The sequence below is a fragment of the Sturnira hondurensis genome, unplaced genomic scaffold, assembly GCF_014824575.4.
Source record: "Sturnira hondurensis isolate 20B ecotype Veracruz unplaced genomic scaffold, ASM1482457v3 Scaffold0004152, whole genome shotgun sequence".
Lineage (NCBI taxonomy): Eukaryota > Metazoa > Chordata > Mammalia > Chiroptera > Phyllostomidae > Sturnira > Sturnira hondurensis.
In genome coordinates this window covers 7,287,445-7,311,233 of record NW_028076783.1, presented here as the reverse complement: position 1 = coordinate 7,311,233, position 23,789 = coordinate 7,287,445, and the positions used below count along the sequence as shown (strand labels likewise).

Genomic DNA, 23,789 nt, shown 5'->3' with positions numbered 1-23,789 from the left:
ATCAGCTGACAGTCTGATGGGAACTCCTTTGTAGGTAACTACCTACTTTGTAGGTAACTAACTCCTTTTCTCTTGCTGCTTCTAGAATTCTCTCCTTCATTTTAATCTTGGCTAATGTAATTATGATGTGCCTTGGTGTGTTCCTCCTTGGGTCCAACTTCTTTGGGACTCTCCAAGCTTCCTGGACTCCCTGAAAGTCTATTTCCTTTGCCAGATTTGGGAAGTTCTCCTTTATAATTTGTTCAAATAACTTTTGCACTTGTTGCTCTTTCTCTTCTCGTTCTGGTCCCCCTATAATCCGGATGTTGGAACGTTTAAAGATGTCCCGAAGGTTCCTAAGCCTCTCCTCATTTTTTCGAATTCTTGTTTCTTCATTCTTTTCTGGTTGGATGTTTCTTTCTTCCTTCTGGTCCACTCCATTGATTTGAGTCCCAGTTTCCTTCCCATCACTGTTGGTTCCCTGTACATTTTCCTTTATTTCACTTAGCATAGCCTTTATTTTTTCATCTAATTTGCAACCAAATTCAACCAATTCTGTGAGCATCCTGATTACCAGTGCATCTGGTAGGTTGGTTATCCCTTCATCACTTAGTTGCATTTTTTCTGGAGCTTTGATCTGTTATGTTGTTTGGGCCATTGTTTTTGTCTTGACGTGCCTGGACATAGTGAGGGGCAGAGCCTTAGGTATTCACCAGGGCAGGACAACCCACATCACTGTTTTGTGACGCTGTGTGTGGGGAACGGGTCTGAGAGGGAACAATGGCACTTGCTCCACTCTCTACCAACTTTCAGTAACTTCCCCTGCTTCCCACAAGCAAATTGGGCCCTTCTGGTGCTGACTCCCAGCTGTGTACATTCTAGGACCCTGTGGGTCTCTCCAGTGAACTCTCCTGTGAGATTGGGAGTTTCTCCCGCTGCCGGCTCAACCCCCACAGGTATTCAACCAGCGGTTTGAGGTTTTATTTCTCCTTGCTAGAGCTCTGGGTTTCGTGGTCTGTCTTGCTCCCCTATTATTCCCCCTGGCTTATCTGCATGTGAATGTGGGACCACCTGCTCCACCAGCCACCGCCATAGCCTTGCCAGCCAGCTGCAGCCTTGCATGTCCAGCTCCACAATCCAGCACTGGGTCTGTCAGCCACACCTTGCTGCAAGTCCTCTCTGCACACCCATCTCTGCCCCTCCTACTGGTCTGGATGAATGTTTCTTCTTTTAACTCCTTGGTTGTCGGACTTCCATACAGTTCAAGTTTCTGTCAGTTCTGGTTGTTTTCTGTTTTTAAATTGTTGTTATCCTTATTTTGGTTGTGCAAGGAGGCACAGTGTGTCTACCTACACCTCCATCTTGGCCAGAAATCTGCAATTTTAGTTTTAAGGGAGTGTCTTTACTACCTTTTATTTATGCCAGGATTCAGTAATTCAAAACAATCTTTGAGCTCATGATTCTCTGGGATAACTGGGCAGTTCTTGTCAGAGCTGGCTCCGCTTGCCTCTCTCTGCCTCATTATGAGGACATGGCGGGCCAGCTGGCTGTGGCTGGCAGGCTGTTGACCTGAGTGGCTCCAGATGGCTTTTCACCCTCCAGCAGGCTGCCTGGACTCCTTTGCGTGGTGGTCTCAGAATTCAAGTGCATAAGCAAGACCTTTTCAAGACTCAGCTTGTTCACATCCCATTGGCCAAAACAAGTCAAGTGGCCAACCCAGATTCATAATCACAGAGAAATAAACTGTCTTTTCTGGGAAGATCTGCAGTCCCGGATTTCAAGGATGCGAGTACAGAAAAGGGGAGAATTTGGTCATTTTTACAGCCTATCACAGGGAGGTGGTAGAATCTCTCTTAATGAGGATTTTAAGGAGAGAAAAAGAGATTATTATTTTCAATGTCAACTTGCTTAGTTAGAGATGAAACAAATGAGAGGATTTTGTTCCAGAGATTAGTTACCCTAAATAACCTGCTCATTTGAAAAATCCAAAATCTCTATGAATGTCTTTTACAACTCTTCTAATATGTACTACTGTGCTGAAATGAAAGGAAGAAATCTGAAGAGGTGAAAATCAAAAGTAAAAGCAGAAATCCTACTGTGACTGCCAATGCCAGCTTTAATTCTGACGGTTTATGCTAAATCTCGAAGACCTTGAGCTTTTACCTTAGTGGCTATATGGATCATGGAGATCCCGGCCAAAGTGGGACTCTAACAGGAGGCCTGAGATTTCCCCTTAAAAAGCCTCACTCTCAAAGTATAGATAAATGAGAAATAAACTGGCTCTGGAGAAGGAGTTGGCACTGAAACACGCCTGTACCAACTCTGGCACTGGGTAGAGGAGAATAAAACTTGTATCAAAATGTTTATTCATAATCTACCCTATATTGTTTATAGATATATCACAGGTGGTAAAAGTCTAAAGAAAAGCAAAGGAATAACAACTCACAGTTTGGGACCATGTGGGAAGGGGCTGCTTTAGGGAGAGGCAAACAGGTTTCCAAGGGGCTAGTAATGTTCAGTTCTGTAAACTTGACAGTGGATACCTGGGAGTATATTTTATTATTCTCTTTAAACTACACATACATATTTTATGTATTTTCTGCATGCATAACATAGTTCACAATTTAAATATTTAAAATACTAGCTAGATCACCCTCAGGTGCCCTTCTAATGCTTACATTTTGAAATTTCATAAAACTCAGTCTTGTTTGCAAAGTTGAAAATCAACAGAATTATATAACGATCCTGGACTCTCAGATCTGGATGTGTCCTCGGTTACCATACAGCCCCCTCATTTTACAAATGAGGCAACTGAGCGCCAGAGCAGTGAGGCAGCTCTTTCCAAGTCACATGGCACCTGAGTGGTAGGATAGGAACGTGGGCAGCCCAGTGACCCGCGGAACAGTCTGCTTTCCACTGAAACACACTAGGGCTGTGTGCAGGTCTCCCTTGTAGGCACTGTATTTACAGTGAGCACTCATTCTGGATTTCCTCAGAGCACTTTTCATACTCTGTCCCATTGTCAAACCATATGGCCTCCTTTTTTTTCAAATTAGTATACTTTATGTTTTTGACTCACAGAATAACAGTGACTTTCCTGGGTGTGCTTTCCTGGGTTCCACCTAATTTCCACATGGCAGACTCTTTTGTGGCCTTTCCTATTACTTGGATATAGGGCTCTGTTCAGCCTCAGAGACATCTGTCAGGGGGCCAGCTTGCCTTCTATCCCAATGGTCCCCACTATAAAGTATGTCCAGGAGCCCCTGAGATTCTTATCAATCTTAACATCCTTTCTACCAAAAACTTCCTCCTTCAGCTCCTTGGGGGAAAAGGAGGAACTGACTGTTCCAGGTTTTCTTGTGGCCTCCCAGTTTCCACCAGGAAAGGTGGCTTTGGGGGTGGAGTTGGCAGGGGAAACAAAGGAGAGAAAAGAAGGGAAAAAACAGGCGCTGTTTCCAATGAGGTTGTAGGCCATGACCTAACTAATTCCACAGCCATGAAGTCAATCGATCCACCACCTGCACACCTCAGAACAGCCTGTACCCTGGCCTTGCCTGCCTCCAGACTCGGCATTGTTTGATGTGAGGAATTTTCATGAAACTGATGGGAGAAGAACCCTTCCCCACCTCCCACCTCTACCACTACTTACACCCATTTGCCTTGCTTCTGTGCCGGCGGGGGGGGGGGGGCGGTGGGCGGGCACCAGGGGCCTTCAGCGCTACCTCACATTGAGTTTAAAATGTTGAGGCAGATGGTACTCCCTGAAGGAAGCTCTCCTTCCCTCTAGACTCACGGGATGTAATGTCAAAGAGCTCAGGTCATTTTACATATAAGTAATCAGAGGCCCCAGACAAGAGAAGGCCAAGTTCATTGTCACCAGAGAGTTAGTGGCAGTGACAAGACCAAAGCCCAGAAGGGCTGACTCCTAGACAACCATGTGTCCTGCTGGGCTGCATGGTCCCCCAGTGCTGTGACATCTGGGGCTGCCCTCCTCCTCACTCACCTTGGCCCTTTAAGCCTTCCTCTAGCCTACAAGGTGAACAAACACTTATGAAAGATTTCTGGCAACCACCTGGGAGTCCCTTCTATTTTAACCTGGCTGCTTTTGCAGAACGACTTTCCTTAGTCAAGATGAGGTGGTATTTACTGGCATGATGTCACCCTTTCCAGGCCAGATCCTCACAGTTACAGGCTTGGAAACTCTGTCTCATTGGTTTCCCCACCATTAATCACGCTCAAGAAAGCTGACTCGTGCTAACAAAGTCATCAGGAAACCAATGTAGAAAACCACAGTGCCTGTTTATTAATGGAAACAAGAGCTGTAACTCTCCATTATACTAGTTCACATTGCTCTAACCCGCTGCTTCTCTCCCAAAGGCAATCCATGTAGAAAGTCAAACTATCAGACAGCCGCTTGGTGAGTGCCCTCAGAAAAGAGAGCTGGTCACAGATTCCAACGGGCTATCCAGTGGCCTTCCTTTGACTGTTGGCCAGCTCCTTCCTGGCTGGCCCCTCCTCACTTTAGCTGCTGGATCAATACCCTCAGTGGTTCTGGTGGCCCCGAGGGCCATTCAATCTCTTGAAAAAAACTTTGCCTCTCTCTGCTCTGCTCCTGATGTGTTGAATTATCACTCCACTCTCAGGAGGAAATCACATTTCCCACACTTCTAAGTCCTTTCAGGGAAGAGAGTGGCACATGGTTCAGTTCTTCAAACACCTATGATTATATCCACCTGCTCTTCTGTTATCTGTCCTGTACATCCTCACATTGTCCACCGAGGATATCCCAAAGACCTAGTGAAATACCTCATAAAATCACATTGCCTCTATTCAAAAACTGTCAAGGCAATTGATCATTTTTGCAACTAAATGGTGAAGAATCATTATACCCTTCTCTCTACTTTTGTATACATCTAAATTTTTAAGTGATTTTTTAAAGTTTTTAAAACCTGAGTGGAAAACCATTCATGGCTTCCCAGTATCCCACAAAGCCTAAACTTCTTCAGCTAGACCTGGGCCCCCCTTCAACTGGCCAGGCAATATTTTCATATATTACTGCCCTCCAATCCCTAAAATCACCACCCTTTCCCCAGCCTTGTCTCTACACAAATATCACTTGTAACTTCCTGCCTCTCTGCTTTAGCTTATTCTATTCTTCCAAAGTTCAACTCAAATGCTGCCGCCTCCAAGAATGCTCTCGTGGTTCCTCCCCCACGGACAGTGCTTCTCCCCACTCACCGAGTTTGCCGCCTGCACCGGCCCATGGCCTGTCATCCACTGATTTCTGTTCAACAAGGTCTTCTCTCTACGTACATTATTAGCTCTTCTCAGTTTGGGGATTGTGTTTTATCATTCGTGTTTGGGACCACATGTGCCCTTTGTAGCTATGACAAGTAAAGATTATAATCTTCAAATCATCCATCCCATTGCCATTTCAAATTGGGTCCATTTCAGGATTTGGAGTACGTGGTCCCCATACTGCCCGTCACCTAGCAGAGTCATGCATATAAGAAGTGCCCAGGGAATTTTTAACTGAATGATTCTTTATCCAATTCATAATACCACCAGCCATGTCACACTGAGTGAGCCACCTGGCCTTAAATTTTTATCCATGTATTGAGAGAACTGTACAACATCAGTGGTCTCAGTCGGTGTGTATCAGAATAAGCTGGGGAGTATGTTAAAATGCAGATGCACAGGCCCCAGCCCCCAGGGGTCTGATTCAGGCCCAGGCACCTGCATTCTAAGAAGCCCACCAAGTGATAACGATACAAGTGGTCTTCAGGCCATACTTTAAGGAGCATTAGCCCCAAAGACCCATGAATCTGATATGCCACCATTCTCTGGCCACTCATGTCCAAGTGAGACACTGACCTTGATCTAACAAGTACCTCAAGCTTGCAGACTGTCCCTGGACTCAGCCTGCTCTCGTTTCCCTCCTTGTTTCCTCCAGTGTGTGGCTGTGGCCTGGCCCAGTCTGGCTTCTTCTTTAAGAACCAGGAATACATCTGCACCCAGGACTACCAGCAACTCTATGGCACCCGCTGTGATAGCTGCCGAGATTTCATCACGGGTGAGGTCATCTCTGCCCTGGGCCGTACCTACCACCCCAAGTGCTTCGTGTGCAGCTTGTGCAGGTGAGTGGGTGGGCAGCCAAGCCAGGTCCTCTGCCTAAGCCCCCAGGGGAGGGAAGAAATCATCTTTCCCAGGCAGTTCTGGGGCTTCCAGGGCTTTATACTAAACACTTGGATTTCTAGAATCTCAGGGGCAGAAGGATCCAGCAGGCCAGGGGTTCTCAAACATTGTAACAGCTGAACCCTTTCTGTCAAATGTGATCTAATGTAAAACACTAGTTTGTCCTGCAGGCATAGTGAGGACCTGAGCCCCCACACTCAGCCTCCCATCTCCCAGCAAAAGGCCCATTGAGAAGCCTGGCCTCTCAGTACTCAGTCGGGAAACCATGCCTCTGGCCCAGGCTTCCATACCTCAGCCATGTGTGCTAAACAAATATCTATTTATAACCTTCCTCCATGACCCTGGCAAGTGACCCTGCCTCCCTAAGCCTCAGCTTTTTCATCAGTAAAATGGGCATCAAAACCACCCTGACCTCATTGGATTTTCATGAAGATCAATGAGATGATGCATGCAAAGGTCTTAGCTCAATGACTGGTACATGATTGCATCTGCTTTTATTATTCTTTTCATTATCATAGTGCTAATCACCTAGCCTCTCAAAGTATCTGATAGGTGAAGGGCAGCTCAACCCTTCTCTCCTTCCCACCCCCAGCATCCCAATCACTTGTTAACTTACCTAATGTACATTAAGGGTCCACCGTATTCCAAGTACCACACTAAGGAGATAAAAAAATAAACAAAACCTCAACCCTACCCACAAATATGTTAAAATTTAATGTACTGCTCTGGTTAAGTGATAAGTCCTAAGTAAAACATGATTGGAATATATATAATATGTATTTTTAAATGGGAAGGGAATTTGTAGATTAATTATTCTCCCCATAAAATAACCACCTGCTAGTTATCAATTAGAGTTTCTGGCTGAGCCCAACAGCACAGTGTGTAAGAAGCAGAATTCATTCATTCATTCATCCATCCACCTCCTAAAACTGCGTCCTCCTGGGCCCTGCGTCCTGGATTCGCAGACCTACTGGAGGTTAGCACAGTAGGGTCCATACAGTATAAAATTCTGTCAAGCCCTGTAGAGATTCAGTGCCTCCCCAAGGTCATGCCATGTCCTTTTACCATGAATCGGTGTCTGAACTGTGATGCAAACACTGCCCCGACTCCTGCCCCCCGGCACACCCTGTGCTGGCCCATGCTGCTAACACAGGGGCAGTGGGGCTACTGGCAGCTCATATCAGGGGTTATGCTCAGAGTCTGTTTCACAGGCATCCCAAACTTCATGTGCAAGAGTAGCTGAGTGATGGGACTGACAGTGTGGGGATTCTGAACGCAGTTCTACTTAGTTAGGGAGGCAGGCCATGTATGAGCTTGAGACCTCTGACCTAAGAGGTTATCTGACGACTTCTAAACTTCCTGGATGGTGTGAAGTTCAGACGTTGAATGAGTTGTCTTAGACATACATGGATAAATCAGGTTGGAATAGAAAAAGTCCTTCTAGGGAGAAGGAAAGGCTCTAGGAGGAACCACTAACCACTTTGTTCTACTGAGGAAAAATGTAAGCTTGACTAAGTGCCATGATTCTCCCAGTGTTAAAACCATGCAAACAGCCCAGGAGGGCTTCTGGTCCTGGTCCTGGCCCTAACTGGGTGGCCAGGCAGCCTGGCCTATGACGGCACTTGACCTTATCTGGTGCAGTGAGCACGTGTGTCATCAGGTCACCAGTGGTAGGCACAGAACCCCTCCTGAGAAGAGGTATTAAATTTGTCTCCTGTCCCCTGGCAGGAAGCCTTTCCCCATCGGAGACAAAGTAACCTTCAGCGGGAAGGAATGTGTGTGTCAGACGTGCTCCCAGTCCATGACCAGCAGTAAGCCCATCAAGATCCGTGGACCAAGCCGTGAGTCCTCCCCCTGCACACCTCTCTGTCTGCGGGCATTGCTTCCCAGGGTTCCCTGTCTCAGCTCCGTTCATGGCTCCTGCAGGCCTGGAGGGAAGTGGGGGAGGTTCCCACCCTGGAGGACTTCTGAATCATGACCCAGTTGGCATGCGGCCCAGACTGACAAGCTTCCCTAAGCACAAATGCAGGGAGAGCAGCTGCCTGACTATAAACAGCGATGGCCTATGCCACTGGGTGGGGCTTTTCTGCAACAGGGTGGGCCCATGACCCTATCTCCCCTTTGGATCCATGTGCTCAAGGGCACCCAACAGAGCTGACCACGTGTTTTGCCGCCAGTCATTCTCTATTTTTATAAAATCCACTGTAAAAGACTACTCAGACATGTCTTACGAAAGAGAGAATATGCGAGCAAACCATGAGGGCTGTGCTAGTGTCTCTTCAGAGTGTGTTCCGTGGACCACTGCACAGCTTCACTGCAGAACTGGTAAGAAGACAGATTTCCAGGCCCACTTTGAACTTATAGGAAAGAACCTAGAAATCTTCATTCTTAATATGCTTCCCGGATGATTCATTCACTGTTCCTAAGATTCAGAGTCACCATATTGGGATGAGGGGGACATCTGCCATGCTATGGTAAACTTTCTGTTTTGTCACTGAACCAAGAGATTCCGGGGAAAACTGGGGATCAGGAGTGTACCTTGGAACAGTCATTCTAATTTGTGGAATGTCTATTCCACTCAAGTGTGTCTGGTGGTAAGATGTCTAAATCACTGTTCCCAGATATTTGTCAGGCTGCTGACGGTGTGCACCTGTGCATACACACACACACACACACACACACACACACATGCAGCCTGGCCCCCAGTCTCAGTAAACCACACTCGGCTCCGGTGTTCTTCCACGTTGCATGACATTCACTGACCTTGTCAGCAGAATCAATGAAAACCCATTAGCCTCCTGTGCTGCATCACTGTGTCGGTGCAGGGGGCTGTCGGGCACGGTAGCAGCAGAGTCAACATGCTGGGGCCACCTCCTACTGCGGTGGGTGGGCATGGAACACCCTGTGGCAGCAGGGCTGGCCCCTGGGGACTCCACTGGAATCCTCCCAGTGTCGTGAGCTGGGGAGAAAGACCATGGGAAGGCCCCCGCCCCACCCTTCCTTCTTCTCAGTCAGATCGAATCCCTATGGCTGGCCCTTCCTCTGATGTCCTTGCTGACATTCAAAGCAAGTGCTGCTCTGAGCAGGTTTTCATTTCAAGGTGGCTGAGTGCACACACTGTGATGTTTCTTAACTACTTGAAAGCATCATGCAGAATGACAGCAAAGCTGGGAGGCAGGACCACAGCCCGTGGCTGATGCTGCTGAGGTGCCTAGAGACCAATGAAACCACTTGTGAGGCAGTAGAGAGAGAGAAGCTGGGAGTTAGGGGCCTGCCGACCTTGGTGATGCAAAGCAGTTACATAGCCTCCCTGAGGCTCAATTTACCCAGCTTTGTAGAAAGCAAATGTATTAGTACATAGGAATCAGACTAACATACATCATAATGTATAAAATGCTCTCTAAATAAAAGTGAGGTATGCTGTTGAGTTAGAGGTTTAATCTAGAAACACGTCAAAGGAGAACTGAGAAGAAGATTCCTGAGTTTGTCATTATTTCTCTCAGCTTGTGTTGTGTGTTACTGTGTGCATCAGATTCCAGGCAGGTGGGAGGTGCCTCAGCTGAGTGTGGGAGTCTTGTATGTGAGAGTGTCCTCAAGGAGAGGCGGGCTACTCAATGCCTCCACCATAGTTCTGCAAATCAGGCGGTAGAGGAAGGTGAAGAAGAATGAATAGTGGGAAACAAGGGAGCCTATGGGCACTACCCTGGGAGGAGTACCCAGGACTCTGGCTCATCCTGTTACTCACGAAGTCAAGACATCAACTTGTGGATCTACTGAGCACATACTTCACAGAAATATTTTCTGCCTGAAAGTTGTCACTGTCCATGCTGCAAATGACTAGAGGGCATGTTGGGAGGGCTGCTGAGTTCCCAAAGGATAGAGGGGGAAAAAAATCAGATTCTAGATAGTGCTAACATAAGGAATGTATCACAGGAAAGGAAAAAGAAGGAGGAAAAAACATGGTATATTTTTTATGTACAGGAATGTGAAGTCTCTCTGGAAAGTGAATAAAGACTTTCTGGGAAAGCAGGAACAGTGTCTACTCAAAAGTTGTTAAGGAGAATACTCTGGAACTATTACGAGAAAAAAATCATGTAATTTTCCACAGACTTCACTGACAAGAAGGAGCAATGGTAGCAGCATCACCACCAACATCACCACCATCACAGCCATCATGATCCACCACAACCACCATCACCACTGTAACCATCAATACCATCACCACCATCACCAACACCATCATGAACATCATCACCTGACGTTCATGATGGTCATCACATCAGTGGGCTGTTATTTGTCAGGCCCTGCACAGATCTCACTGAGAAGAACCAGCAGCAATAGCAGCATCACCCTCATCACCACCACAACCATCACCACCACCACTGCCAACATCACCACCACCAGCACAACCACCAACATCACCACCAATACCATTACCACCTTCACCACCAACACCACTATCCCCACTGTTAACGTTAATTGACTGTTACTATTGTCAGACAATGCACTAAGTTTTCTACATATCTCATTTAATCATTACAACTCTATGAGGGAAATAAGAGTAATTGTTTTATAGATGACAAAAATGAGACTCAAAGAGCATTAGTAACTTGCCCAAAGTTACACAGACACTAAGTAATGAAACTGGGAGGTGGGAGTCCAGGCAGTCTGGCCCTGGAGCCTGTTCCCTTAACACCCTCTACCAAAGACAAGATTTGTAACTGGGTAGGGGTCTGTCCCTGGATCCAATGCCTCAAATGAGGTGGGGAGCTTGCTATGATTCATATAACTCATTCATTTTTGCTGATATAAGTGAAATGAATGAAGTAATAAAAACTAAAAATAGCCATCTGGGGTCTTTAGAGACCTCAATAAACTGAGGGATTTGGGAAGAACAGGTGGTGACATCACACCTCCTGCCGGCTGGAGGCTGTGATTTTGGAGTTAACATGTGAGGGGTGGACAGCCAATTCTGCAGAAACCAGCCAGGGGGAGGGTGTGGTGATTACACAAGACTGTGGGCTCCTGGAGGGGGTGCCTGAGGCTCCACCCATGGCCAAGAGTGAAAGGAAAAAGAAAGGAGTGGGGGAGGTTCTGATAAATAGGAAGCCAGACAGTGGAGAACAAGTAGTTTAACATGAAAAGAAAAACTGTGGAAAAGCTGCCCCAGAGTTCTCGGCAGGGTCTGCAGGCCTTCTCTGAAGCAGGGATCCTGGCCTCAGGCCAGAGGTTGGAGAAGGCAGACACTATGGCTTACAAACATACGGACATGGAATGATAATGAGAACAACCACACACTGGGCACATTTGTCCACGCACTGTGCTCAGTCCTTACAACCCTAATTTCAACTCACCTTCACACCAATGTTACAAGGAAAACATTCAGATGAGGAAGCTGGGCCTAGCACACAACTAGTCATACAACTATTAGTAAGTGCGGGAGCTGGGATTCCCCCCTCTGCTGGTTGAACCTATCAGTCTAAACTCTCAACCCAACTTCCAACCACCACACTATGCTTCCTCCTAAATTTTAACTGGAGGTGCTCCGTTCATCCCAGATAGATCTCTACATCTTAGAGAGATGAGACTCGTTGCTAGAGTGTGGCCATGAAATGATGGAGCTCTTCAAATAAGGGTTGTTGTTTTTCTTGGAGAGGGAAAGAATTTTCTTATCAGCCAATAATATGCCTACATCCATGGGATGCACCAGTGAACTGATCAGTGGATGGTCATTTCAAGCAAGGAAAAGTGAAGTGTAAGAAATGAAGAATAAGAGAGGAATTATTGTTTTCTTTAAATATTTGAAGGAAATGTCATGTGGGAAAAGAAGTAGCTTACTCTTGGTTGCATGAAATAGAGGGTGTCACAAGGAGTTGGTCTCAGCTCCATATGAAGAAGGTGGTCCTGACCATCTTGCTTGTCCAGAGGCAAAGTAGCCTTTCTCAAAAGGGCTGAGCTGCCCTCCCCTGGAGGTGACTAAGCAGAGGATGGTAGCCACCTGTCAAGAATTCTGTAGATTCCTGCATTGGGTGAAACTGTGACCAAATGACTGTGAACTCTGAGCCCCTATGGAATTATTTACCCTAATGAGGACCCTCTGGAGACACAAGTACAGAATTTGGGGCCTGGAAAGCTAGACCAGACACCTGAACCCTCAGGTTCTTCTACGCCAATTGTGGGCAAGTCACTTTAGACTCCTGTGTGTCTTTAGGAGGGGAAGGGATGCCTAACCTCTTTAAACTCTTACATTCCGAAACCTGTAATTACTAGAATGGGGGTTGAGGGGTATATTTATCCCAGGAGAAAAGGAAGAGAAACAAAGAAACCCCCAAATATTTTCCTAGCCCCCTCTGAAAGCCTGGGACTTGAAGCCTTTTGCAATTGAAGATGGTCTGGCTAAGAAATGTAGGGGCTAAGTAGCCAAAAGGCTGGTACTGTGGGAGCTGCCTCACCCACCACTTCATCAGGGTCCAGACCTACGCACAGCCCGCAGTGGCACACCCCCCTTCCTGGACACGCTGACTCATCACCCTCTCTCCCAGGACTGGCTCCCAGCTGGATGTGAGGCTTCCAGCCAGGCTCTCCCAACGTGTGTGCAGTCCTTCTCCTCACTCCTCCGAAGTGTGCTCTTGTCTTGTGGCACCAAAAGGGAGGCTTGTCCTCCAGTAAACTTTGCCCCATGACCCTTTCCTCCTCCAGAGTGAGCCGTCTAATTGGCTAGGCCCCAATTCCCAGCATCTCCTAAGTACCCTAGATGCTAGCTCCATTTCCTGCCCCTCCCCAGACATTGGTTGATCAACAGGCAGCCACTGGGCTCCCCACATTCTTTGGCCCCAGTACACATTCCAGGGTGATGGGAATGAAGGGTAAGAACACCTGTTTTGAGACCGTCTCATCAGACTTTTTCATCTTTGCTACTTGGGGAGACAAATGTATGGTATTTGGAGGTACATGGGAGAGGGGCAGGCACGGTAAATCTTATCCTGGGTACTGTAAGCCCTGCTCATTTATCCTCATGCTGAGAATGGTGCTAGGCAAGAGAATAGATTCAACTACAAAACTTAGAGTCCTTGCCACTGAGCATCCAACCTAAAGAAGAAGAAAAAATAGATGCTAAGCTTGTCTCCTGGAGCAGTGCTTCTCAGACTTTATTGTGAACTGAGATCTTGACGAGAGGCAGCAAGTCTGGGTGGGCCTTCGCTGCTGCACGTGTGCAAGCTCCCAGGTGCTGCAGGTGCTCCAGGGCCCCGGGTCCTGGGCAGCAGCAGGAGCTCAGTTAGCTACCATAAGAGCAGGCCAGAAGCAGCACAGGGTCCTCTTTGGATGAACAGAGGTCAGGATGACAAGCAGGGAACTTTCTGGAGGAACTCTCTTACTACTGTAGACAGACCAGGGCTCCAGAGGCCTTTTCTCTCCCCCAGGGGAGCTATGGACAGGTGCTGGTGCCAGGGTGGGAGTGTCATGGGAAAACGTGTTCATGGAGAGGTGCCCTAGACTTGGGCTTAGATGATGGCAATGGTCAAGGAGCCTGGGATGCTTTGCTCAGCAGCGTCCTCTTGTGTTTGCAGACTGTGCTGGATGCAAGGAGGAGATCAAGCACGGCCAGTCACTCCTGGCACTGGATAAGCAGTGGCACGTCAGCTGTTTCAAATGCCAGACCTGCAGCGTGATCCTCACCGGGGAGTACATCAGCAAGTGGGTCTCTCTCCCCCACCCCACCTGGTTTCCTGGGCCTCCACAGCCCACCAGGCTGCCCCATCTGGCCCTCGCCTGAATCTCCAGTAGTGACCCCCTTCATTTCCATCCAGCTACCGCATTTCAGCCACCAACAGCATCTCACCCACCTTTGGGCCCTCCCACCACATTTCCTCTGCCTGAGATGCTCTTCTCCCTTCTTCACACGTTCCTTCCTTCCCTCTGGTCTCAGGACCCACCTTCTCCTCAGAGGTGGCCTCTTACTGCCTCTTACCACCTCCGGCCCCCCGCGTACTGGCCCTCATAGTACCCTGTTTGTTTCCTTCATCCAGGCTAACACCATTCACAATTATATTTTTATCCACATTAACTTCTCAATGGTGATAATACTACCATTTGTGGAGTTTTTATTATGTACTGGGAACTCACTGCTATAGATGAATTATCAAATTAAACCCCATTATCTACCCTTATGAGGTACTTATACTCATTTAAAAGCTGTGGAAACTGAGGCTCAGGGGAGTAACTGACCCCAGTGATAATATTTAACGTGTGTGCTCACCAGGGAGGGACTTTGTTTTGTTCACTGCCGCTTTTAGCATGATGCCCAATCCACAGTCAATAATGTAGCTGTGGAAAGGATTGAATCAAGATGAGAGATGATGGGCACACCAGGTTTTCGGGAGAGAGGGCCCAGCTCCTAGTGACCTGCAGCGCTGGACAAGCCCCCCTCCCTGTGAGGCCTAGTGACCACATTTATACACTCAAGTACCTAAAAGAAATTATGGCCACAGACACTCACAGCTTTGGTACTTTACGGCCCAGACACTTCTTAGATACCAGTCTCTGGCCCGATGCATACCCGGTCTCTGAGGTCGAGAGAGCTGGAGTCTAATGGGGGAGATGAGATACATACGTAAAGAACTATGACCCCAGGGGATATGTAGTAGGGAGCACTCAAGAGAACTTGTGTTCTTGGTGACCTTTTTGCTCAAAAGTGACAGGAAACCAAACTCATTCACTTAAAAAGCAAAAACTCATTCACTTAAAAAGCAAAAATTGAAGGTCACTGACTCATAGCAATGGGAAGGCCAGAGGCATACTAGCTTCCAGCATGGCTGAATCCAGGGACTTATGAGACCTCATCAGCACTTTAGCGCTCATTCATTCTCTCTCTCTCTCTTCTCTGCTTTCCTCTGTGTTGAATTTACTCTCAAGCAGGCCCTCCCCAAGTGATAAGATGACCAGCAACAATTCTAAGCTTTCTTTCTATCAGTTCTGCAAGCCCAGCAGAGAGAAAGCCCTCTTTTACAAGAACTCCAGCAAAAGTCTCACAGCTGCCTCTTACAAGGCCACCCGTGGGTCACACTCCCATTTCTGACCAATCACTGTCCAGGAGGACGTGACCCCTAGAGCCAGAGAGCAGCCCCCCTGTGCCCCCAGTAGCTGCAAGTGGAGAGGGTTGGCAAGGCACTGCTACTGGCAGAAGGGGAGACGGACGCTGCCAGACAGCACTGGTCTGCGTCAGAGCGCCAAGGGAAGGGCTGGGAATGTTCAGGGAGAGGAGGGATCACTTCTAACTAGCAGGAAGCAGAATTGAGAATCTGTGAGAGCTTCATGAAAGATGGTGGTATCTGAGCTGAACCTTGGAAAGGAGGATAAAATTTGCAAAATGCAAAGAAGGCAAGCTTGTAGGCAGGAAGCCCATCCCAGGCAAGGGTAGAGAGGTGGGGGACACATCCATTCTGTTTGCTGGAGCTCAGGCAAGTGCTCAGGTGCAGCAAGGTTCAAGGCTGCAGAGGTGAACTGAGGTTGCATCGCTGAGACCATATTGAATGCCATGTTAGTAGGATTTTAGCATTCCCCTCTGTGCTTGCCAAGTAAGGAGTGCCCTTGGTAAGTCTCTAGCGAGTAAGTAGTTCTTGACTCCGGGAGCCGAAGTCAGAATTCTCTGGGGGAGTAAAGGTTTGCTCAGAGTTCCCCCCAAGGAGGCCCAGCCTGGACTGCCCACCACACCTCAGGCCTCTGCAGCCTAGCTCCGGCTCTTCATCCATCTGCCAGCAGAGTGGCAGGTAGTTGGAGGCACTGACTCTGGCATTGATGCCCAGCTTAGAAGCCCATCCTGTATGACCTCAGCAAGACACTTAATCTGAGTCTCAGTTTCCTCATTTATGAAAAATGGAGATAAGAAGATGACCCACCTCACAGGGTGGTGTTGTGCAAAGGCTCAGAGATCTGTGCTTCACACCTAATAAGTACCTAGTAATATTAATTTTGTTTTCTGCTTCTTTTTAGAATGATGTGTATTTCAAATTCCCCAAAGCTTTCCCAACCCTCATGAGATGGTGCTGGCATTTACACTCAAAGTTTGCTGACGTATTGTTCCTACCTCCTGACAAGTGACTTTATCCCCTGCAGAGTCACCTCCCACGCCCACAGAGGGTAGAGGGCTGGAAGGGGCAGGGGGAGGCTTTCCTCAAAGATCCACAAACAACAGCCTCTCACCTCTAGGCCTTGCTGTGCATCAGTCCTCACTGCTGCGTCTCTTTCCGGAAAACCCCAGCTGCCCCTGCTGCCGAGGGCAGGCTTCCAGCCATCCTGATGGGGCAACAACTTAGAGATGAAACAATGGCACACTTGTCCCTTAGGTGTTTCTGTGTGTGAGCCAGTACTGTTACACCCAAAGTGAGGAGTGTCCCTCTCTTCTCATAGCACTTCAGAGATGTCAGCAGATCCAGTCCTTGGAGCTCGGGAGGGCCCAGAACTGAACTGAATGCCCAGATGTGCCCAACCACCTCCATGTTGGCCCTTGAGAGCTGAGCCCCCCACACATCCTCCTTGAAGACCCCTTTCTGTTATCCCCATGGGGTTTCCTCTGCCTGCCACTTGCCAAGTGCTCACTACAGGCTGGCATTGTGCTGAGCCCCAGGACACACTGGAGTTGTGTACTTTGAGCCTCACAAAAATCTGGCTGAGAAACCAGACTGCCTGGGTATGAATCCAGCTCTAGGTCCAACGAGTTTGCTCTTCTCCTCCACACGATGGAGGGACTGACAGTTCCGACCTCACAGGGCTGCCTTAAGCATTACATGAAATAACCTCTGTAAAACACCATCAGAGGGCCTGCCACACACCAAGAGATACACGTCAGTGGCTATTAGTTGTAGGGGTAGTATAAGAATAATTAACAACAATCTTGTTACAGCATGACAAGTTATAAGCACAGGGCAAAAACAGAGTGCAGAGGAGAGGGTTGGGAGAGGTTCCCGTTACCTACTAACCCAGGAATGCAATCAGATAGTTCTTTCATCACAGGTAAAATTCTTAATTAGAAGAGGAGCCCTTAAGGATAGGCAAAATATTGATCACATTGATTACCTCCTGGTTTTCCTGGAAGAGAAACTGGGAGGAGCTAGAAGGAGGGTCAAGACTTTTTCTTTTATGCCTTTGTAATGTACCAAAGGCAAATACAAGTATTATCTATGGTAAATAAAATAATTCTTAATAAATTTTTAAATAATTTTTAGAAGAGCCCTTTGGGGTCAAGGGAAGAGAATGGCTCTGGAGAACCAATGGGGAGGGGGAGGAAGGAGAGTGAAAAAGGAACACCTGGCCAGCAGCAGCCCAGTGGTTCTCAGGCACGCTCAGGGGGGTTGTCAAAACGCAGATTCTTGGGTCCCATGGTTATCTGATTCCATAGATCTGAGGGGCGCCTGGGGAGTTCGCACCCTCAACGAGCTCTCCAGTGCTTCTAATCTCAGCCCAGTCCCCATCAGCTACAGGTCTTGGAATCTCCACATCACCCCCAGACCAACTTCCTCTTCTTCTGTGGATTTCCTCTTGCAGGGATGGCGTTCCATACTGCGAGTCCGACTACCACTCCCAGTTTGGAATTAAATGTGAGACATGTGACCGATACATCAGCGGCAGGGTCTTAGAGGTGAGTGGGTACGAGTAAACTGTGAAGATGTCTGAGCAGGATGGCCTGTGGCTCCAAAAAAAGTCCTCACTGAGGATAAAGAAAGTTAGTCCACGCCCTTCTTCCCCCTCCCCCACTTCCTCTGCCCCAGGTTAGCTTGCTACTTGACCTTGAACACATAACTTTACCTCTCCGGGCATCCCCAAAATGAGAAGCTGGACAAAATTATTCCTGGTTCAAAAATACTTTGATGAGAATATGAGTAATCTATGAGACACAGATAGATTACTACGGAGCAAAAATTACTATTTTCTTCCCAATTTTGCTAAAGGATGGGAGCATTTTTTTAAGTATTTGGTAAATGTGCTGATTTAAGAGCCAGTTTGTCTAGCAGCCTGCTCCTTAAGCCCTTCTCTGGCCGGTCCATCACCATGGCAACAGCTCTCCTCTGCCTCCAATGCACAGCTTGCTCTGCCAGTGAGAGACAACCTGCATCACCCTTGCTGAGCCCCTGTCTGAGCTCCCTGTCCACTGACCTCCCTGGCCTTTCTCCACACACGTGTGGGCACAGGATACCATCTATGCTTCAGGACTACCTACCTTAATGAATTAGAAACAGGAAAGAGTTTGGTGTAAAGGAAAAACAACAGCCTAATAGCAGAAACAGTTGGGTTCTAATATTCATTCAACTGCCAGCTCATGCTCAGGTTGTGGGTGAACATCTTTGTTTTTTTAGGCCTCAGTTTTCTCATCTGACAGTGGCTAGGGGACAGCACACTGGGCCAGCCCTTGTGAACATTCTGATAGATGTGGCCAGCTGTTGTGGTTATGTGGAGTCAGCATTGTGTGATAGAAGACTCTGCAGCCTCATCTGGGCTCCGCAGGAGAGATGACCAGGACAGGACTCTTTGAAGAGACGCACTGGAGCTGAGCCCCAAGGATGAGGGGCTGCCATGTGAAAAACTAGAGGGAGGATGAGCTTGGCCCATTCAGAGGACAGGGAGAAAGGACAGTGTGCTATGGAAAGCCACTGGGAGAGTTTTAAATGGAGGAGCAACATGGTAAGATTATGTTTTTAAAAGATTTTAGGGAGTCAGCATGAGATATACAAATGCACAGAGCTAATAAACTATTAAGCATTTCCAAGGGGCATAGGAGCGCAACATGGAAGATAAGCCATGAAACAGGAGCACAGGTGTCTGAGGGCTCAGTACCAGGGTAGGGAGTTTGTGGGTAATTCACTTGGCAACAGGGGACTGTGGAAAGACCTAGCAGAAGTGACCTACTTAGAGCTGCACCTTAGAGAGGAGGGACATGTGCTAAGTCATCCCACTGGATGTGGGAGACCAGTGAGGAGGCCATGACCCCACAGGAAAGACTCAGGAGGTATAGTGACGGTGGAAAGGCCAACCACCCTGCCTCCAAGATGACGGAAGTTGAATTCCAATAACTTTGCAACTGTGAGGCAATTGGTAGACATGAAGATTGAAAGAGAAGAGGCCAGTAGTTGCACCGAAGCATCAAGCCTGGATGAGAGGAAGTATGGTTTACCCTCTGCAGAACTGGGGGAGCAGCAGGGAAGGAAGCCGATCTGGGCAGAAACACAGTGAGTTCATTTGGGACAGGTTGTGATCGAAATTCCAGGAGGGTTTCAAGAGGACAGTCAGAAATGGGGATCAGAGCTCAGAGACAAAGTTCAGGCCAGGCTTGGGTTTGCACCATGGGAGTCATCAGGATTTTGGAGAGAGAGGGAGGGTGCTGAAGGTAGCCTTGGGGGTTAGCAGCTTACAGGTGGAAGAAGGAGACTGAGGAGTTATCAGACAAAGAGGGAGAGCGGTCAGGGGTTGGGGGCGGAGAACTGGGCAGGGACAGTGAGGGGCTACTGGAGGTCATTCTGCATGGTGGTCAGATTCTACAGATCAGTGAAGGGCTGTGCAGGCTGAGAAAAGCTGTGGCTGTGGGGAAAGCTGCCTGTGGGAGCACCATGTGCTGGGTGTGCAGGGTGGTGGAGGAGAGGCATCCAGATGGTAGTGGGGTCAAGGGTCAGTGGGATGGGAGACCATCAAAGCAGACTTTCCTTTCAAGGAGGAAGGAAACTTTGATTACACGCAGGGCCACACATGGGAGTTTGTCCCAGCATTTCCAAGCTGCTCTGAAACTGTCAGCAGTGGCTCCTTCCCTGTCTGTTGCTGTCTTTCAGCATCATGGCAGTCTCCTCTTCTCAGGAAGCGGCTGTGACTGCGCTTCCATTGATTCCACTTGTCCGAGGCTCCATTAGCATCTTGGACGTATTGATTTCTTTTCTTAGAGCTGGAAGAGACTTTTAGCAATCAACAGTTCACCCTCTTCATTTTACAGATGAAAAAAGTGAGCCCCAAGACACGTGATGCTTTTCCAAGGTCGTAGGCATATTTCCAGTAGAGAGAGAGCAAAATCTGGCCCCCAGGCTCCTATATCCCACCCGCTGCCCACAGTTCTCAGCCTCTTGGGGGTCTCTGAAGTAACGTTATGTCATGAAACATACATTGCTGGAGTAAAACAGAGTGAGGTCCCAATTTTACCACGTACATCCATGAAACCTTCAGCAAGTCATTCTCTCTCTGAGTCTTAGAGCCTTCATCTATCAATGGAGAATACTACCGTTATTTAATTCTTAATGGCTATATATATATATATATATTTATTTCACATTAACATAATGGATATGCTAGTGTGAAATCACAGAAAATATATGTGCCTCTGCTTCTGGTTCCTGACACTGAATACCTAAAACCCTTGTTATTACCTAAGCGCTAAGAGCACTAAGAACACTAGGAGCAGCTTTGGTTCTAATATTTGATCTTTGATTCCTGACACCAAGCTCCTAACTTCCTTGTAATTTCCTGGGAGATAGGAGGGCCTTTGTTCNATATGTCTATATATATATATATATATTTATTTCACATTAACATAATGGATATGCTAGTGTGAAATCACAGAAAATATATGTGCCTCTGCTTCTGGTTCCTGACACTAAATACCTAAAACCCTTGTTATTACCTAAGCGCTAAGAGCGCTAAGAACACTAGGAGCAGCTTTGGTTCTAATATTTGATCTTTGATTCCTGACACCAAGCTCCTAACTTCCTTGTAATTTCCTGGGAGATAGGAGGGCCTTTGTTCTAATGAGGTGACTCTCGGTGGGCCCCTGGACCGGGTCCAGTCACCAGAAAGACTAAGCCATGATTTGACAGTTGGAACTTTCAGCTCCACCCCACCTCCTCCCAGAAGGGGAGAGGGTCTGGAGGTGGAGTTAATCATCCTTAACTCAGCCTTGCCTAAGCAATGGAGCCTCCAGTGTCCCAAAGGCAGTGAGCATGTGGAGGTGCTGGGAGAGTGGGGCCCGCAGAGGGCACTGAAGCTCTTTCACAGACCTTGCCCCATCTATCTCTTCCATCTGGATGTTCACCTGCATCCTTTATCCTACCCTTTTATGATAGATTGGTAAACATAAGCATATAATAGATTGGTGAACATAAACATGAGTTCTGTGAGCCATACCAGCAAATTACAAAACCCAAGTCAGGGGTTGTGAGCACCCCTATTTATAGTCAAAGTACAGGGGATAACCTGGGACTTGAGAATGGTATCAGAAGTATGTGTCAGGGGCAGGGGGGCAGGCTTGTGGGACTGAGCCCTTAACCTGTGGGGTCTCATTCTCTCTCTGATAGATAGTGTCAGAATTGAGTTTAATTGTAGGGCACCCAGCTGATGTCACAAAGAATTGCTCAGTGGAGGGAAAAAATACCTCACACATCTAAGAGTGTGGTCATAGTAGGAGAGTAAAGGAGACACACACAGTGTTTTCCTGTGTAGATAGTCAGAACTTTTTTGGTTGCAAGTGCAGAAATTATACTCAAATGGCTCAGGCCAAAAAGAAAATGTATCAGCTCCCATAATAAAGAGCCCAGGAGTAGTTCTGGCTTCAGGCACAGGTGGATCCTGGGCTCAAACCAATGCATTTGAACTATCTCCCCATCTTGGCTCCACTTTCTTCCATGTTGGCTTTATTCTCAGGAAGGCTCTCCTTCATGATGGGGAAGTTGGAACACCAGTCACTCAGGCTTACATCCTTCCTATTAGCCAGCATCCCCAGTGGGAGGAGAGCTTCTCTTTCCTAATAGCTCGACAAACACCCTGGGACTGACTCTTACTAGATAATCCCAGGCTCATCCCTGAACCAGTATCTGGGACCAGAGTTGGAATAGACTCTTGGTTGGGGTCAGCCCTACTTAACCACAGGGGCCAACATGGAGAATGGGAAGTCCCATCCAGGAAAGGCCTGATGCTATTTCTGGAAGGAGGAAAGATGTTGGCCAGGAAGAAACAACAGTTGCCCACTACAGGGCCCAGCACATTGCCAGGTACACAATAGACACTTAATTAAATTCCATTTCCCCTTCCCATTCCCTCCCCAGTCCACCCCCACAATCCCTTCCTCAGTTACAGAGCCGCGTGTGCTGAGCACCTGTCACACTCATTCCTTCCTAGTCTGTGCCCTCGCCAAGGAGAACCACACACCTGTGCCCTTGCACTGCTTTTCCTAACTTCATATGTGGTTCTTCATCCTCTCTGACATGGCCCCATTTTTCAGGTACTAGATCTTCGCCCTATTTCTTCACTGTTTTCATGACTTCAGGCTGTTAACAGACAAAATATCTCATCTTGTCTCACCAGCTTGGTCTCCCTGTGCTGGTGCCAGCTGCTCTGGCAGCCTCCCTTTCCTCACACCAAAGCCCCCCCCCACCGCCCCCCACCTCAAGTTGTTTTCATGCCATCCACAGCCAGGGTGCTGAGATGGGCGCAAAGCCTCTTTCAGCGGGGGCTGGGTGGCAGGGCGTGATATTTAAGATGCCAAACTTCAGTTTTGCCAATGTGCTCTTGCCACCCTGGAGAAACAGGTCTATTATTCAAGTGAAAAAGAGACACAGAGTAGGAAGAGACCACTAATTAAGCCGATTACCCTGTCGTGGCAGGGGGAACCAGTGCAGTGACGTCTCAGCTTAGGGAGGCAGCAGGCTCCTTCCAGAGTTTGCACTCAGTCTGCTGTGATGATAACAGAGACATTCTATCATTGGCAGAGCCACACAAAGCATCAAAACTAAAACAAGGAATATTAGAGGGAGTTTTTTTGTTTTTAAAAAATCTGCCCTTTTCACATTCTTGCTAAGTATTTAGACTAAACCGAACATTTCCAAAATAGGCAAGCCTATGCCCAAGCGCCCCACCAAAAAAAGGTTTGGAAATAGGCCTTCAATTCAGCCTTATGCAATTATAACTTTTTAATTGGAAGAACTCATTATCAGACCAAGTGATGTCTTGGGTGTTAGGGAGGTGACTTAACCACCTCCCCCAGTATCCATCAATTTCCCCCAGGCATACTCCCCCAAAAAACCTTTGCCCCAACATGTAAAACATACCTTCAAAACAAGCCCCACCTTCTAACCCAACCACAGCACCAAGCCCCTCCCGTGTGGAAATCCTGGAGCTGCCCCTGAGGGGCCCTGGGCCACCCAGCCCTCTTGGCTGGGACAGCAGTGTCACAACTGTCAGCCAGAAGTGAGGGCTGAGCTGGCGACTGGAGTCCAGCTCCAACACTGCTACTGGCTTCAGGGAGACCTCGAGTCACAACTTGCTCTGAAGCTATTCCTTCTCCTATAGGAGAATCTGCACCTGCAAATCATTTTCATTTTTGCTTTAAATAATAGCAGAGAAGGAAAGTGGGAATAGGGAAGAGAGCTCGCCCAAGGCTGGCCTGAGGTGTGTGGAGGATGGGGGTGGAGGCGCCCAGGCACAAGGATCATGGGAGTGGCCTGTGGGTCAGAGGCTCCCAGCAGGCCCTGACTTTGCAGGTCCCTTTATTTGTCCACTGCATGCTAAAAGTCTGTCGTTCTCACGCCACTGTCACAATTTATGTCATGCCTGTGAACCTCAGGTACTCTTGCTTAACTAACACTTCAACT

At 47.8% G+C, this 23,789-nt stretch overlaps 1 protein-coding gene across 8 annotated transcripts in view; it reads left to right on the top strand.

The window, feature by feature from the left end:
* The window catches only part of ABLIM3 (actin binding LIM protein family member 3), a 103,128-nt gene that overhangs the window by 41,809 nt on the left and 37,530 nt on the right, over positions 1–23,789 (top strand). For all 8 annotated transcript variants that reach the window (XM_037044957.1, XM_037044964.1, XM_037044963.1 and 5 more), the window contains 4 exons: positions 5,933–6,116; positions 7,903–8,015; positions 13,743–13,869; positions 17,716–17,809. In XM_037044957.1, the coding sequence (XP_036900852.1) occupies positions 5,933–6,116; positions 7,903–8,015; positions 13,743–13,869; positions 17,716–17,809 (518 nt within the window). The remainder of the gene's footprint in view (positions 1–5,932; positions 6,117–7,902; positions 8,016–13,742; positions 13,870–17,715; positions 17,810–23,789) is intronic.